Source organism: Frieseomelitta varia, unplaced genomic scaffold, assembly GCF_011392965.1.
Source record: "Frieseomelitta varia isolate USP_RPSP 00005682 unplaced genomic scaffold, Fvar_1.2 scaffold_648, whole genome shotgun sequence".
In the NCBI taxonomy this organism is placed as follows: Eukaryota; Metazoa; Arthropoda; class Insecta; order Hymenoptera; family Apidae; genus Frieseomelitta; species Frieseomelitta varia.
In genome coordinates, this window is record NW_025110421.1 from 148,462 (window position 1) to 164,024 (window position 15,563).

Consider the following 15,563-nt stretch of genomic DNA (forward strand, 5'->3'; position numbering starts at 1 on the left):
CGGGAACCGATGGAAATCGAACTTTCGTACGCTTCGGGGCTTACATGGTGCTGTTTTATACGCACACCCGGTGTATACGCGTGTTATGCGTGTATGTATGTACGTGTACCCTTGAGTTAACTTATCTTATGAATTACGATTATTGGTCGAATATTGTTGTTCGAAGCCTCTCTCTCTCTCTTTCTCTCTCTCTCTCTCTCTCTCTGTGTTCTGTAATATCGATTCTTTTCTCGCGAGCTTCTGTACACGAGCCACATGCCGCGTTCTGACAATATAATATATGTATGCGTGTATATATATATATTTTTTTTTTTTTCTCCTGTGTTTCTTTATACTTCTTTTTATAGTTTATTTACTAGATACACCTAGAGCGAAGCGTTACAATAGGTTTGTACGTACGTATCAAGGGCGCATTACCGTGGCTCTTTGTTCGAGGTGTTGAATCGTAAAGCGGTCTCGATACGTACTCTCTGCCTGTCTCTGTTCTACTAGGAAAGGCCAGTATTTGTTCGAAAGAAAGAGTTCTAAACGATCAAGGTGAGAATGAGCGACGCGAGCGATGACGCGCGATAATGACGCCGAGGAGAAATCGTTTGACATGAGAGCCAGGTGAACTAGATGCGGAAACGCGCACGCTGCTAATAGCCCGGCAATCGAAATAGAAACTTTTAATTTGAAAATGTAATTGATAATAAATCAGCCTGGATTGAAAAGAATTTAGTTAGAAAGAGGCTATAAATCAGCTGTGTGTTTGTGAGAATTTACTTTGAGGATTTTCAAGCGAAACGAGTGGATGAAATTTACTTTCGATAAATAAAGTAACAAATATTTTAAATAATACAGTAAATGAATGTAAGAATTTAGAGTATTTTTTAAGAAAAAAACTGTTGTGTTGGAAAACTGGAAATGAAAATACGAGTCAAAAATATGATACTGTACTTAATCAGATTTAATTCTTAATTTAATTAAGAATTAAATATTCAAATATTTAAAACGCATTAATGAATCTAACTTAAAATTCAACAATTAACAAAGTATGTACTAATTTCTTTTCGTTGAAATGTACTATTGGACTGAGGATATTTATGCATTTATGGCGAATTTCAAGATACAAAAATGCACAGAATGCACGTAATATTCAGTAGTATATAAAATATCCAAAATACTATATTACACATTATAATATTTAACGGGTGAGACAAAATGCTACATAAGCACAATTAAATTATACATTAAATTGTATACGTATAACTTTGCATACATTAAATTGTATATACATACATTAAATTGTATAATTTAAATATGAATTTGCATAAAAATCCACAGTCTACAAATCACATGTGCAAACTTCTGAATGTTACGTTTAAAATTCCATATTTGCAACAATTTCTGCATCTAGCTCTCTCCTCACCTCGAGCTACGTATTTCACCATTATTCTTAATTACAGATAACTAATTTGTCGATCGAAAAATTGAAAAATCGAAGGCAATCAATCGGATACACGATACACGAGTACGACGTGCAGGTGTGTACTCGAGATTGGCGTCTTCGCTCGCGCGTTTCCTATAGTGATATTCTCTCTTGGTACGAGCATGGTTTCCAAATGTACTGTTTCACCTTTTTCTTTTTTTTTTCTTTTTCTTGTTTTTTTTTTTCTTTTTCATTAAAGTTTTTCTTTAAATTCTATCACGCGTTTTGGCCCCTCGTCCGCTGCAGGAAAGAAAATGAACAGTCGTGCCTGAGCACGTAACGCAAAAAGTGGCAAGTGCGTGGTCGCGATTCGCGCCGCGACGATGTACGAGCGTGCTTTGGCTTTCGAAACGAAGTCCGCTGCAACGAATTCGAAACCTCGTGCACAGTCTTACTTGAGAAATCGTCCTGACGGGGAAAATCACGCGAACGTTCCTCTGTCGGCGTTGCGAACAGGCAACTGATCTCGCTCACGATTTCTTCCACTTTTATGTACAATTAACGTTAACTCGCGTTTAAACGAGGATACGGGTCGTGTTCGGGGAACGTAGAACGGCTGTCACGAGTATCGTGACGCTTTCACGTTTGCCTGCTTCGAATGTATGGATGAGATTTCAATCGTTCTTTCGTGCGTTTATATTCGTAGAAAAGCAGGGCGAAACGAATTTTATGAATAAATGGAATCCTGGAAGCCTGAAAAGGAAATGTAACAAAGTATTTCAATCGATTTGAAATGAAGGCTTTCCAAATTTGAAGGTTCAACGGTAGTCTGACGTTTTTAAATTTTGCATCAAATTTCAGAAAATTTAGAAAATGATCGATTGCACGTATACAGAAATTACATATGGTAAATTCTGTAGGTATTGCATGTACAATTTGTTTTAAACAATCCAGGTTGAACCTTCCAAAATTTCAATTCAATTTCTTCATCTATATCAGACATATAATGGACACGTGTAATTAAGCACATTCCTGTTTTAATTCACGTACTGAATTCACTAAAGTACAAAACAATCATGTATCAATATTGTATTATATTTAATATAATAATTTATTTAATATTTAAATGAATTTACCAACACATATATGAAATATTCAATGTTAGAGAGATAATTTGTGTGGACAAGTAGATTCTCTTGCATGTCTATACAAGATGTGATGCATCTATTCTTTTCTATTAAAGCAGATAATTAGTTGATTGAAATTTATTAATCGAAACCATGTTGTATTTTATTATTCCCTGCAGTCTAAAGCATCGTACATTCGCTTTAGAAATTTTGTGAAATATGTTTCAGATATGTTTGTTGTACACTATAATGATTAATTATTTTCACAAGTCTTGTTTCCGAATTAACAAATACTGAGAATTATACGATACAAAATAAAACATAAATATATTGATACACTTGTTCCTAATATTTCAATATATGTTCGTATATTTCAATATCCATGTACCTTTGTGTGAAAAGCTACGCGAATCAAAACACGAACAAAAAGTGTTAATTACACGCACACGAGTAAAGTTTCGAGATTTCTAATCCGTATCCATCCGTATCCCACGCCAATGAAACACGACACGTACGCGAAGGAGAGAAATAAAATAAATACAGGACGGATATGTTTAACCTTCGAGCTAGAGACCTTAGATCCTACATCATCCCCTATATTCCTTACAAACATACGCGCGTTCGACATCCTTTTTTTGTAACACAATCCACTTTACGTTGCATCGTCCTCGACGAACGTTACGAGCCTCGACTCCGAAGGATCACCTCTCATTTGTCGTTCAATCGATCAGGAGGTTGGTAGGATAAAACGACGCGATTCCCCGATATGTTCAATCGAACGTTCAAGCTGGACGCGTTCGTAATTTCCACTTACGCGCGTTTCCCGCGTGAAACGCGCGGTACACACACACTCATTCCGTCCCTTTCCTCGTTCTATGCACGTGTATGTACATGCACACGAAACATGTGCACACGTTGAGTAAACGCTAGTGATATCTCTTTTACATTACATTTACATACATTAAAGCTGCACCATTACGTGTATATGAATACACATCTAACGTAAGTTATGTACAACGACGTTACACCCCTATGGACCTAACTCACACAACTAGAAATCTTCAAGTCCGATTCTTCCTGATTCTTCTACGCTCGTCCCACTCTCGTTTTATTCGTCGAGCCAGTCGCTGATTCGGGGACTTCTTATTCCATTTCTTCGTACGTTTCCTTCCTTGCTCGAGCATTGACACTTTGAAATTTCATCCGATTTTATTTAAATTGATACTGTTTGATTTATTTGTTACTTGTTTTTTTCTCTTTTTTTTTTTGATGTTGCATCATTGGAAATGACCTTGTTCGATTTGTTATATGCTCTTTCTTTTCAGTAAAATTTTCTGAACCTGTAATTTATTTTTAATCTTCGTAATAAATGTTCTTTTTATTTTTTATAATTTCGAAGGGACTAAAATATCTTCTAAACTGGATAAAATGATTATAAAATGAGAAATATATACTCTCTCGGTGTACTCTTTTGACAAAAATTAAACAGAATACAAAATTAGAAATTTGATTAATTATTTTTAATTTTGCATTAAATTGTATCGATTCAATAGCAGTCAAAGAAATTAGTGTAAAATTATCGTATTATTACGTGTATCAATTAATCAAATATTGAGAATGTTATTTCAAAGAGAGGCATATCAAAAATCGAACGAGAACAACAACGATGTATCATCTCGAATTTCAAGTGAAATTCCAAGCAAATTTCTTGAGGCGGTCAAATTTGCTAGAATTTTGCTAAAATTACTTTAGAGGGAGTCACTTTAAAAAGTCGAACAAGATGGCAACTGTGCAATATCTCGAGTTTCGAAATACTCCAAATGTTCTCAATTCACAGTTCCGAGTGTCTCGAATGCTAATGAACCTTTGTTGAAAAAGTCAAGTATCACGAGAACTGCACAGATAGAGGAGCACTTTAAAAAATCGAATAAGAACAGCGGCGTGTCTCGAGTTTCGAGCAGAATCCCGAAACAATTTCGCAAAGAATCTCAAGTTTCTCGGAAACTTGATAAAGACGAAGCCCGCGAGTGAATCGAACCGGAGAAATCGGACCGTCCCGGGAGAGAAGCAACTTTTTGGCCCTTCTCCGTGTCGAAGTTTCGAGGAGGCAGGTGTGAGCTTCCTTCGGTCGCGCGGAAATCCGACGTGTATCGCGTGAGCGCGTCGAAAATGGGGCTTGGCGCCGCGCGAAGAAGACTTTCAACTTCGCGACGTTCTATCGAGAGCGAATGTCAGATTTTTCCTCGTGGGAAACACTTCGAATTCGCCTCGAATTCGACACTTGTGCGATAGCCAGCCGCATCTACCGATCCTACAAGCTTCGTACTAACGATTCGATCAATTTTCGCGGTGAAGCTTCTTGAGAAAGATACTCTGCTCAAATACCAGGGTGTCATTAAAATTAGAACTATCAATCTATTATATAATTCTTTTCGCGGTAAAATTTCACTGATTTTTGATTTAGATATTTTTCTTCTTGCGTATTCTCAGTTTTTACATTATTCTTCGCTTCAGTGATTGATGGTTCTTTGAACGTTAGAAATATTACGTATTTTACGAAGAAATTCTTTTCTCAATGAGGACTTTTAGTAAAAATTTCTTCCCTTTCAAGCTACTCGTGAAGAACTAGATTTCATAGTAAACATCTGGTTAGGAATTTAACGATATCCTTAAGCTTCGCAATTATGCTAAAAAGACTTCTAAGGAAATACATTTTAGTTTTTATTTCGATATTTATTTGAAAATAATGAAACTAGATTCGTCAAAGGGAATGTTACGTGATATTTCTCAGACACCCTAATATTACGCTTAAAAAGCATTCGCGCTTACAAACCTACCCTCACGGATGTTCATCGGTAAACAGTTGAAGTCAGAGTTCACAACGTATACTTAAAAAACGTGAATTAGAAATTTCGAAGATTTCATGAAAAAAAAAATTCGAAAGTGACAAACAATCTGTATTTCGCGCAGCGTACAAACGTAGAATATCACGCACGAGCAACGGATTAGATCAGAGTTCATCCGTGAAATCGACTCTTAAAAAAATAGAAGAAACTATAAATTTCGAGAAATATACAAGAAAAGGGGAACACGATTAATTCAATTGTTATATCTAGCAGTATAGTTCGTCGAACGATCGGATTTCAATGTTACTTGTTTATCTTTCCCCTCTCCCTTTTTCCCTTTTCACTACTCGTTTAAAGATGAAAGTCTTCGTTCCATTGAAAAAACGTATGCTCTTAGTTACACACTAGTTGTAAGAAAAAACAGGTACGGACAAAGACAACGTTCCAATGGCGGAACGCTATGAAAAACCCGTCAACATGCTAATGTTTAGCGTCCTTTTACACTCGCTAGCACTTCATCGCGAACGGACAAAATTGTGCTGTCTAAGTACGTTTACGATTTCTTTCTTCTTCTCTTTTTTTCTGTATGTTGTGTATGTTTACGGTGTGTGTGAGATTTGTTTCTTGATTTTCGCTGCCTATCGCAGTTGGTAACTTTAGGCTACGCTTAAGATGGAAACTCGATCAACTATTTCTACATTTCGTTAGTAATATTTGCGCGTGAAATAAGCTGAGAAAGTAACGCCTTAACAATTGCTTGCCAATTTTTCTTTTTTTCTTTTAATTCGTAATTTATTGCTATTATCAAATTTTTCAGTAGTTAGTTTTCTGTTTTTACCACAGAATCGTATCGTGGAGTTTCTCATATTTTTATAATAACTCGTAACTGCGAAGTTATGAAAAATAAGTATGAAAATTAAACTCTAGAATACGACTGTAAATCATCTCGTTTAGAATGTGGAAAATAATATAAAAAAATTAGTAGATTTTATTTTCGATATTTGAAGTAATTTAATAGGTTTTTAAAAAGTAATGAATAATAAAAAAATAATAAATAAAGTTAATGAATTCTGTATTTTCATTGCATTTATGTTAATGTGAATTTCATGGTTCTAATGTTACGAGATCATTTTATAGAATATTAATGTTCTCGATTGCTTTTGTACTGACATGGATGAAATCAAAAATGAAAGAAGACATAAATTTGCATAACGAGAAAATGTGAGTTGAAATTATATCTTATTACAGTGACATAATGTTCCTAATATTGTGTCACATTTTATCTTCGATCAAAACATGTGTAAATTACTTGTTTGGTGACGCAATCAACAGCATCGGGAGTATCGATTGTTAGAAGTTGATGGGATTCAGCGAAAACGATCCTCGAATAGTATGTTAATTCGATGGAAAACGTACAAGTCACCACCTACATTTAATGTGTTTAATCCTTCATCAATTGAAAGTCACTTAATTTTCACGTTCATTGAGCAAAACTTCAAAATTGTTTGTTTATTGACACTTCTTAGGAATCTCAATTTTTTTAAATATTTAACAAAATTGTAATACTAGATGAAACCAATTCATTCAAGAAAAAAATAATAATAATATACAGAAGTTGAATTATTGAAAGACGTAAATGTAATTACGATAATTTTTATACTGCTTCGTCAAAATAGACAAATTTTTATTCCTACAAGTGTTTCAACTTCTTCAAATATCGCGATACAGTAACATAATGTAAATCGATTGAAGAAAAATTTATAAATAAAAACAAAGTTATTTAAGGATTAAGGGATTAAGAATTATTAAAGGATTAAGAAAGTCTGTTTTTTGAAATTCAAACTCATCCATGGTCGTATCCATCAATGATACGAACATTTCTTCTGTCGTATAAATATCATAAAATTCAAGAATCATAATGTTAACCACAATGTTAGGAAGCAAAATTTGACGATGTAAATTGCTCGAGATGCTGGCCCTTGATAATTATTTTCTAATCAGTTCAAAAAGAATCAATCGAACAATAAAACACTATCAAGGTTAAGGCGTCAGTTTCAATCAGCTTGGCAATTGCAAAGAAAGAAAGATGTTGGCAAAGTGGCTGGACAGTAGCGTAACCACCGTAAGAAAGAAATCCCGCGAAGCTTCTATTATTCTATTTACAGATCTCGCGGTGATCTCGCGGCAACGAAAGATCGAGAATAGGAGAAATATCCGTTGATATCGTGAGAATCGTGCAAAGGCTACGCTTCGATCGCGAGGAAAATCCGTAGATCGGAGACGCGAAAGGGACATCGATAGTAATTCTTTTGGTCGAGCGGGTAAGAAGGTGGCGTGCGATCGTCGTGATATAACGAGATCGGTGAAGAATATAGCGGTGGTAAACAAACGGTATAAATAGTCGTGGGAGTATTCTTAATTAACTCGTACGCTTGACCTTTCGTTTTGTTCGCTCGGTCGTCGGGGGAGATCACTTTCTTGATGACGCGCGATTCGTTTGGACGTGCCACTGGTGACGGACACGTAACACGCGATAGACACATTTCTCCTATTATGTGGAATCACGAGCTTCTTCGTAGCCTAAAATTACATATACTCTTGAGAAATAGAACAGCCCGCCGGATTTTTCATTCCTCGGATGCCGGCTGCGTCGTGTCGCCGTCCTCGCGGCTCTCGCTGCTCGCCTTTTGCTCCTGCTCCTTCTGCGCCCTTGCCTCGGCGTCTAATCATCAACAAAAGTCACGAAATAAAATAACATAGCGGTGAACGAAATTGAACGACATTGCTTATTTGAATTAAACGGAGTCGATTAATGACGAAGATTGAGATAAAATCAATCTATAATTTATAATATTATATATAATATAATAATAAAGTATGTCATGAAATTTTAATGATAAAATATACTATATTTTATACTGTAGGTTTAACCTCTTGCGCTGGAGTGACATGCCACGCACGTCGAGAATTTTTTATTCCAAAATTGTAATAGTTTCTCAGTTTTAAGTATATTTAAGTAAAAACAAATGATAAATTTATCACTTCTCAATAATTTCTAATCCAGTGATGTCATACCGACGAGTTCGAAAAGAAAGCGACGAATTATTGCATACTGGTTCTGGTCGCTCGTTATGGTCCGCAATCAGTTGCCAGCGCAAGTGGTTAAACGAAGGATCGCTATAATTTTATTTCCATGTAAAAATGAAAATCGGCGACGTGAGGGGATCAGTCTTTCTTCGTCTTGAAGAAATGACAAAGAGAAACAATCTAATTCGAAATACCTCGAACGGCCTGCTCCTTCCAAATTCTCTTGTTCTCCGCGAGACAGGGGATCCAGGGCTTACCGATTTTGAATCTTCTGCTCTCGCCGCCGGATCCTACGGATTATTCGTTGTTTGAATACGACCGGCACCCAGAGCGGCGGGCAAACGAGACGCATTAAAGCGTGACACAGATATGCTTTCGCTCACCGTTGTTCGACTCATCCACGTTCTCCTTTGCATTCAACGGAGCGAGAACTGTCTCCAGCATGTCGCTGCACACCTGCATACTCGGCTCGACGATAAACTCGATGAATCCTATTTGCGATTCAGCCACCAGTGTATTGTTACGGTCGCAGAGCGGAGAAAACGGCAATCCGAGAGCCTTCTCCTTATCCCCCTGCCGGAAGAACTCCTCCAGCAGTTGCATTGTCCATCTAAGTGGAAAGGAACAACGTCACCGCGCTTTTTATTCGCCGCGGCATTAAACTTTTATTCGACTTCTCGGTGCTGCACCTCGGCTCTCGTAAAACGCGGGCACCGAATTGCGCGACAGCGAGGATACTTTCGGAGATGAAAACTGCTGCGAGCAGCGATGACCGAGTTTGGGGGATGTTTGGTTAAGGGAAATAGTTATTAACGCTAATTGAAGCGATAGATATGGACGAGAATAATGTTAGATATTTCCTGAAAATCACGGTAGAAGATTCTATTTGGTAAGGAGGGAAATTCTATTAAGTTGGTGAATATAAAATTTCGTTTTTCTCGAAGTTTAAATTTGTTTGTTTTCAATTATCGTTCATTAAAGAAGAAGAAATTTACTGTAAAGTAATATACTATTTAATTTGCTATAAATTAATATGTTTAATAAATATCGAAACTTCATTACCAATTTCTTGATATTTTCTGTAATATTTTTATGCAAGTTTATTTAATATTTATAAGCATTTTGAATTGAGGATTGCTGGAAACAAATACATATTTAACATCTTGGAAAGATTAAATCTTCTATTCTACCTAAACAATTTTTAATGAATAAATCAATTAACAAGCGCTGTTCCATTCCAAGAATTTTGGAACGTTCAAATTGATGATTCTTATAAATTTGGAACTTGTTGAAAAGTACTGGATCGTATAGAAATTTTTATTTCGTTTAAATACATATTTTAAAAAAGCCATGCATGGTTAAAATCGTACTTGAACCGAGTATATTTGCTTTGTAACTCCCGATGCAAATTAATATCGGAATTAACCTCGGAATTTAAAAAATTCGTTCAGTTTCTTACAGAATAGGAGGGAAGGGAGGGAAGAGAGTTTCTACCTGTGATGAAGGTCCCATCTTTTGGCCGGATGTGAAATGTCACAACAATGAAGAACCAGACTGACAGCCTTGCTTTTGTCGACGCTAGGCTCTGCCAGGCTCAGAATATTTTTCATGTTCTTCAGTTGCTGGAAATGAAAGCTCATGTCGGTCGCAAGAACCATGTCGATCACCAACGAACGAAATTCTCGGAATTCCTCCCTCGATAGATTTTGTAATATGTTGCACTCGTCTTCTCTCAATATCCTGGAAAAGATCTCGCTCTTTTAGTTTATTCTTAGTAGTCTCTCTCTCTCTTTCTCTCTTTCTCTCTCTTTCTCTCTCTCTCTCTCTCTCTCTCTCTATTGAAATAACGGTTTAATTTTAATTAATTCTTGTTACAAAATTTTGAATATTACAGTGAAACAAGTAATTAAATGTTTTGATACTTTTGATCCCTCTCAGAATTATAGTCCAATGTTGATTAATTTTTCCAAATTCTTTGGTCGTTATGTTGAAATAAATGTTTAAGTTCTAACGACCAAATTTAGTCTGCTCTGTTAAAACTTCGTAATTACAAAATTGTTGCTTCCGTAAAAAAAAAAGAAAAAAAAACAATACAAAGCTATTTATTGGAACGAAATTTTAATTAATATCCAATCAAATCCAATTATAACGTGGAGAATCGATTTTGTAGAGAAACTCTCGTTGTATGAATTGCAATTATATATAATAACTGTTTGTTCACTGGCAAGCTTCGATAAGTGGAATTCCATTTTGATGAGAAGAGAAAGCAAAACGCTGAAAATGTTAGCTAGAAAATATTTATAAAAATTTGGTCAATTTATAAATATACATAACATTTCATTTAACGCGATATATTATGCAATGTTTTGATCTCTGAAAAATATTATATTGAATATCTCATAGTTTCTATCTATTTCAAACGTGACCAAACAATCATGATAATCGAGTCTCAATGCAATGTTAATGAAATTTCAAGATATTTTCGTACAATACACACGATATAAAGCTAAATATCTGAATAATGTTATCGCTGTAATATTTTGTTATACTTCATCGTCACTATACCAATATAACAATCAATTATTCTGCTTTTATGCTCAAATAATCCTGTGCTTAATATTATCATTAAATTAACGAACAAAACCAACAAAACACCCACTAATATCGACAAATTTCGCGCAATATAAACCATACGAGACGACGCCATAGTTCACGCAAATCAATCCGAACGAATTATCCGATGAAATTTCAACCGCAAAAGGGTTAACGTTTCCCCACTTCGTGTCGCCCCGTTCGATTTCGCCAAACAACAAGATCTACGAACCACAAAATCGGAACATCGTTCGTCCGATATAACTAGCCGCAAATTGAAACAGAAAATAACGCCTGACGATCGCGCGGCGAGGAGGAAGAGGAGGAGGAGGAGGAGGTCGAAAGCGCGCGCGTTTTCCGCCTACGTACGTACCGGAAACTCGCGGAGATGTGGTGATTTTCCAGGACGGCCCGATCGTTGTACAGCAGAGCTGTATCGCTGCCGGACATTACGTGGAAATTGTTTGTGGTCCCAGTGTGCTCGTAGTCGTGAATAATCGCCGCGACCAGCGTGGCGAATATCTCCAGATCGGTCAGCCAATTCTGCAAACAGGCGTAACGTCGTTTACACCGTTCGCGCGCGTATAATTCCTCGCTGTAATGGACAATTTCTCTGGACAGATGCCTCGAATGGGAATCGTCACCGAAGGAAACCGAGCAAACCGAAATTTATTCCTTAACTTCGCAGCTAATCACTTGGGTTTAGATTTCGTTCGCTCGTTTCGGATGCGGATCCTCGAGCGAGCGAGCGCGTAAAGCGGCACAAGTGTCGGATAACTTTTAAATTGGAAACTATTGTTGAACGGTGGTGGTAGTCTGATTTGGGGATTTGATGGCGGCGGGAAGGCAGAGGACGGGATAGTTTCCCCTGTTCGAGCATGAATTGCTTTTGACTTTTCAGTCTTCTGTCTGTTTCATGCCATTTCAGTTTGTTACTTGCGATGGATAATAATTTGGACGACGGAAGATCGGAGAATGGAGGCAATTGTATTTTCTTGTTGATTAATTTATCATGTTATTATTATTGTCTTTTACGACTTGTGCGATGAAAGTTTGGGAGAATCGAGATTCTTATTACAATTGTGATCTTTTGTTCTACGGTTGTTGCGAGTTTTTACACTTCAATTTCGTTGATTCGTATTTAAAGATATGGGGAGATACAATGATTTATAAAAATCATTGTATCTTCCCAATTTGAAACCAATGCACACTGAAATATTTACAAACGTAGATTCGTAGAGATAATAAAATGGTAAAAATTCATAAAAAATAAACAGAGAAATGACGTTAAATTATTGTTGCTACGTTTGATCGACCGACTTACCATAAGCCCTGTTTGACACAAAATATAGTGCATAGTCTGTGCGACGTCAGCTGCGTGAAGATTGTTATGGTATGGATTCCGATGCCTGCAGTAACCCTCCTCCACTCTCCCTAAGAAGCACTCCAGCACCGTTGCTGGCACTTTGAACTTGTGAATCATACCATATCGATTCAATAAATCATAGCCGAGATATTTCACCGGCGCTCCCATTGCGGCTTCGCTGAGTGAAAACAAGTCGAAGGACCAATCGTCTAAAGTCTTCAACAAAAATACGATCAGTTGCTATACGAATCAATGAAAAGTAACAAGATGGAAATATCGATTAAATACAACCAAACACATATATTCAGTTTTATTATAATCAATATTAAAATCATCATTGCATAATTGTAAACACGACAAGCCTTATATACTGTCAGAGCTTTTTATTTAACCACTTGCGCTGGCAACTAATTGCGGACCATAACGAGTGACCAGAACCGTATGCAATAATTCGTCGCTTTCTTTTTGAACTCGTCGGTTCATGATATCACTGGATAGAAATTATTGAGAAGTAATAAATTTATTATTTGTTTTGCCTATTTTGTTTTACTTAAATATACTTAAAACTGAGAAAATATCACAATTTTGGAGCAAAAAATTCTCGACTTGCGTGGCACGTCATTCCAGCGCAAGGGGTTAAATCCACTCTACAGCCAAGAAAAGCTACGAACACGAAAGATCGCGCGTACATAACTCCGACATCGTCGGTCGGAAAGATATCGCGTTGCGCAAATATTATCCCTCATCGATCATGCTAGACGCCGCGCGAATCTGGCACGATGACAAGCGTCGGATAAAGCTCGTATCGAATGCAACGCGAATGTACCTTGAGCACTTTCACCACTTCCTGCGGGAATTGCATGAGCGCGGTGTTGGTGACCCGCCTGTAAATCCGATCAACGAAGATCCCCGCCCTGATTGCGTGCGCCACCGAGCGGAATTTTGGCTTTTCGTCAGCCTTTCGCCTGGTGGTCGCGAGCTGTCTGGTGAACGTCGAAGCCAGCCATTCGCGCACTTCCGGCGGCACCGCGTCCGGCTGTACCTCCGAGAGTTCGTCATCCTCGTCCGCCAACCGCCTAAAGAAATAATTGTTTCTGGTTAAGCGACACGCGGCGAGACCAGGCGACGATCGCGGAAACAACTTGGAATCACACGGTGTGGGCAACTCCTACCTTCGCTACGATTCTTTTTTTTCTTTTTTTCTTTTTTTTTTTTTTTTTTTCTTAGAAGAGAACAGAGAGTAGGCTTATGCTCGAGTTCCGTTCAACACGGAAGCTTCTGTTATTACGACAATTCATCCCATTTGCCTTTCTTTCTACGCGTGCGTGTATTTTATTCTATTCCAATGTATTTTTAGGGAAAAATCAATTGTTTTTTATCATTTTTAGCTTTTCCCTTTTCTTTCTTCCCTTTTTTTTCCTGATTTGTTATCGAATTGAATGTTTTCTTTCCCTGGTGAATTTTTACCATCTATCATCACGTATGTTTTCCTTTCTCAGTTTTTTTTTTTTTTTTTTTTTTTTTTTTTTTTTTTTTTTTTTTTTTTTTTTTTTTTTTTTTGCTTTTTCTTTTCGAATGTCCCATTTGAGTGAGTTTTGTAAGAAATAAGTAACACTGTATTGTGACTTGTGATTGTCAGAAAGGATACGAATGATTCGCGAATTTCATTAGGGAGCAAGAAAGAAGCTAAATAGTAATCGAAGCTTACGCTTATCTCTGCCTCGGCGATCGTGAGGGGAGGTTTGCTTGATGATGTGCGCGTGAAACTGTTCTTTTATCCTTCATTTTAATGTGGAGAAGTTTCTGTCCGCGACGTTAAATTGGCTTGTCACACTTTTGGAAACTACTATTCAGAAAGATTTCACGCCTTTTTCAGGTGATTTTTCTGTTACTATTTATTTTTTTTTTTTTTTTTTTTTTTTTTTTTTTNTTCCTTTTTTTTTTTTTTTTTTTTTTTTTTTTTGCTAAGTTTCCCAGAAACGTAATTTGAAATAAATGAAATAAAACGTAATTTAAAATTTTATTAGCCTTGCGTCAAGGATTTTCTTTTTTTTATAATTAATCGCTATCATCATATGATTAGTTTCTTTTCCCGTGTCTTCGTGTTAAAAAGAAATTAGCTGTTCGAAAGTATGTCAAATATTTAAAAAGAAAAAAATGCAAGTTACATTAAAAAGGAATTAGTTTCAACCTTCGAGGCAAAATGTATCAAATGCTCCACCAACTGGCTATTCATTTTCAATCAAAATGATGATCGCATAGGGTCATTTTATAAAAGATTCTCGATTTATAAAAATTATCCGTAAATTGATATCGTGTTATGCTGCACGTTATGGAAAACATAAAAAGTAGCAAATTATGTCATTACATCGAGATGTTTTCAGAACCTGTTTTCAAAATTATCCACTCCATAACATTTTTTTTTTACGAGCTTCTTATCTCCTCTGACATGTAACAAATTGCCGCAACACGTAAACTTTAACGATCGATTTTACGATCTCTCTACTATTTCCGTTTCATCGAGTGGCGTAGACTGTAGAAAGCATTATCAAAATGTATCCGGCTTATCTGACAGTGCCTCCACGTTTCAACTCGAAAAGGAACGATCAATAAAAATGTCTACGAATAGAAAAGATCCTCTTGTAAAATCCTGTATAAAATTTCGAATCTTTGAAAATTTTGAAATTTTTTTAGATTAACTATAAAGTTGTTTGTACAGTTATATTATACAGGATATTGCACAAACTTGTTAATTAATCTATTATCAAACATCAAAACATAATTAAAAAAATCGTAAAATATATATATATATATTTATTTATATATTATTTAAAAAACCATTCAAATCTCTAAAAAATGCAACAAAAAACTCTGAAAAGTGATAATTGCTCATTTTCACCATTCTAGTAGTTAAGTTGTTAAATGAACTAACAATAAGAACACTAACTATAACAAACAATGTAACTATTAACACTGGAACTATTGATAACTATACAAGTCTAAAAATTCGTATCAGAGAAGAAGAAAACCATTCAAATCTCCAAAAATGCAGCACAAAGCTAAAGAATGGACGAGTTGGTCAGTTTGACGACTTTGTTAGTTAAATTGTTCCTTGGTCCCGCAAGATTGAATAA

General features: G+C 36.2%; 1 protein-coding gene across 7 annotated transcripts in view; it reads right to left on the minus strand.

Moving 5' to 3' along the window:
- Positions 1-1,657: 1,657 nt before the first annotated feature.
- Positions 1,658-15,563, minus strand: part of LOC122534909 (calcium/calmodulin-dependent 3',5'-cyclic nucleotide phosphodiesterase 1-like) — a 271,807-nt gene continuing 257,901 nt past the window's right edge. For all 7 annotated transcript variants that reach the window (XM_043665980.1, XM_043665979.1, XM_043665977.1 and 4 more), the window contains 7 exons: positions 13,256-13,505; positions 12,388-12,645; positions 11,437-11,606; positions 9,966-10,211; positions 8,855-9,081; positions 8,666-8,761; positions 1,658-8,106 (listed from right to left, as the gene is read on the minus strand). In XM_043665980.1, the coding sequence (XP_043521915.1) occupies positions 8,012-8,106; positions 8,666-8,761; positions 8,855-9,081; positions 9,966-10,211; positions 11,437-11,606; positions 12,388-12,645; positions 13,256-13,505 (1,342 nt within the window). In that variant the 3' untranslated portion in view covers positions 1,658-8,011. The remainder of the gene's footprint in view (positions 8,107-8,665; positions 8,762-8,854; positions 9,082-9,965; positions 10,212-11,436; positions 11,607-12,387; positions 12,646-13,255; positions 13,506-15,563) is intronic.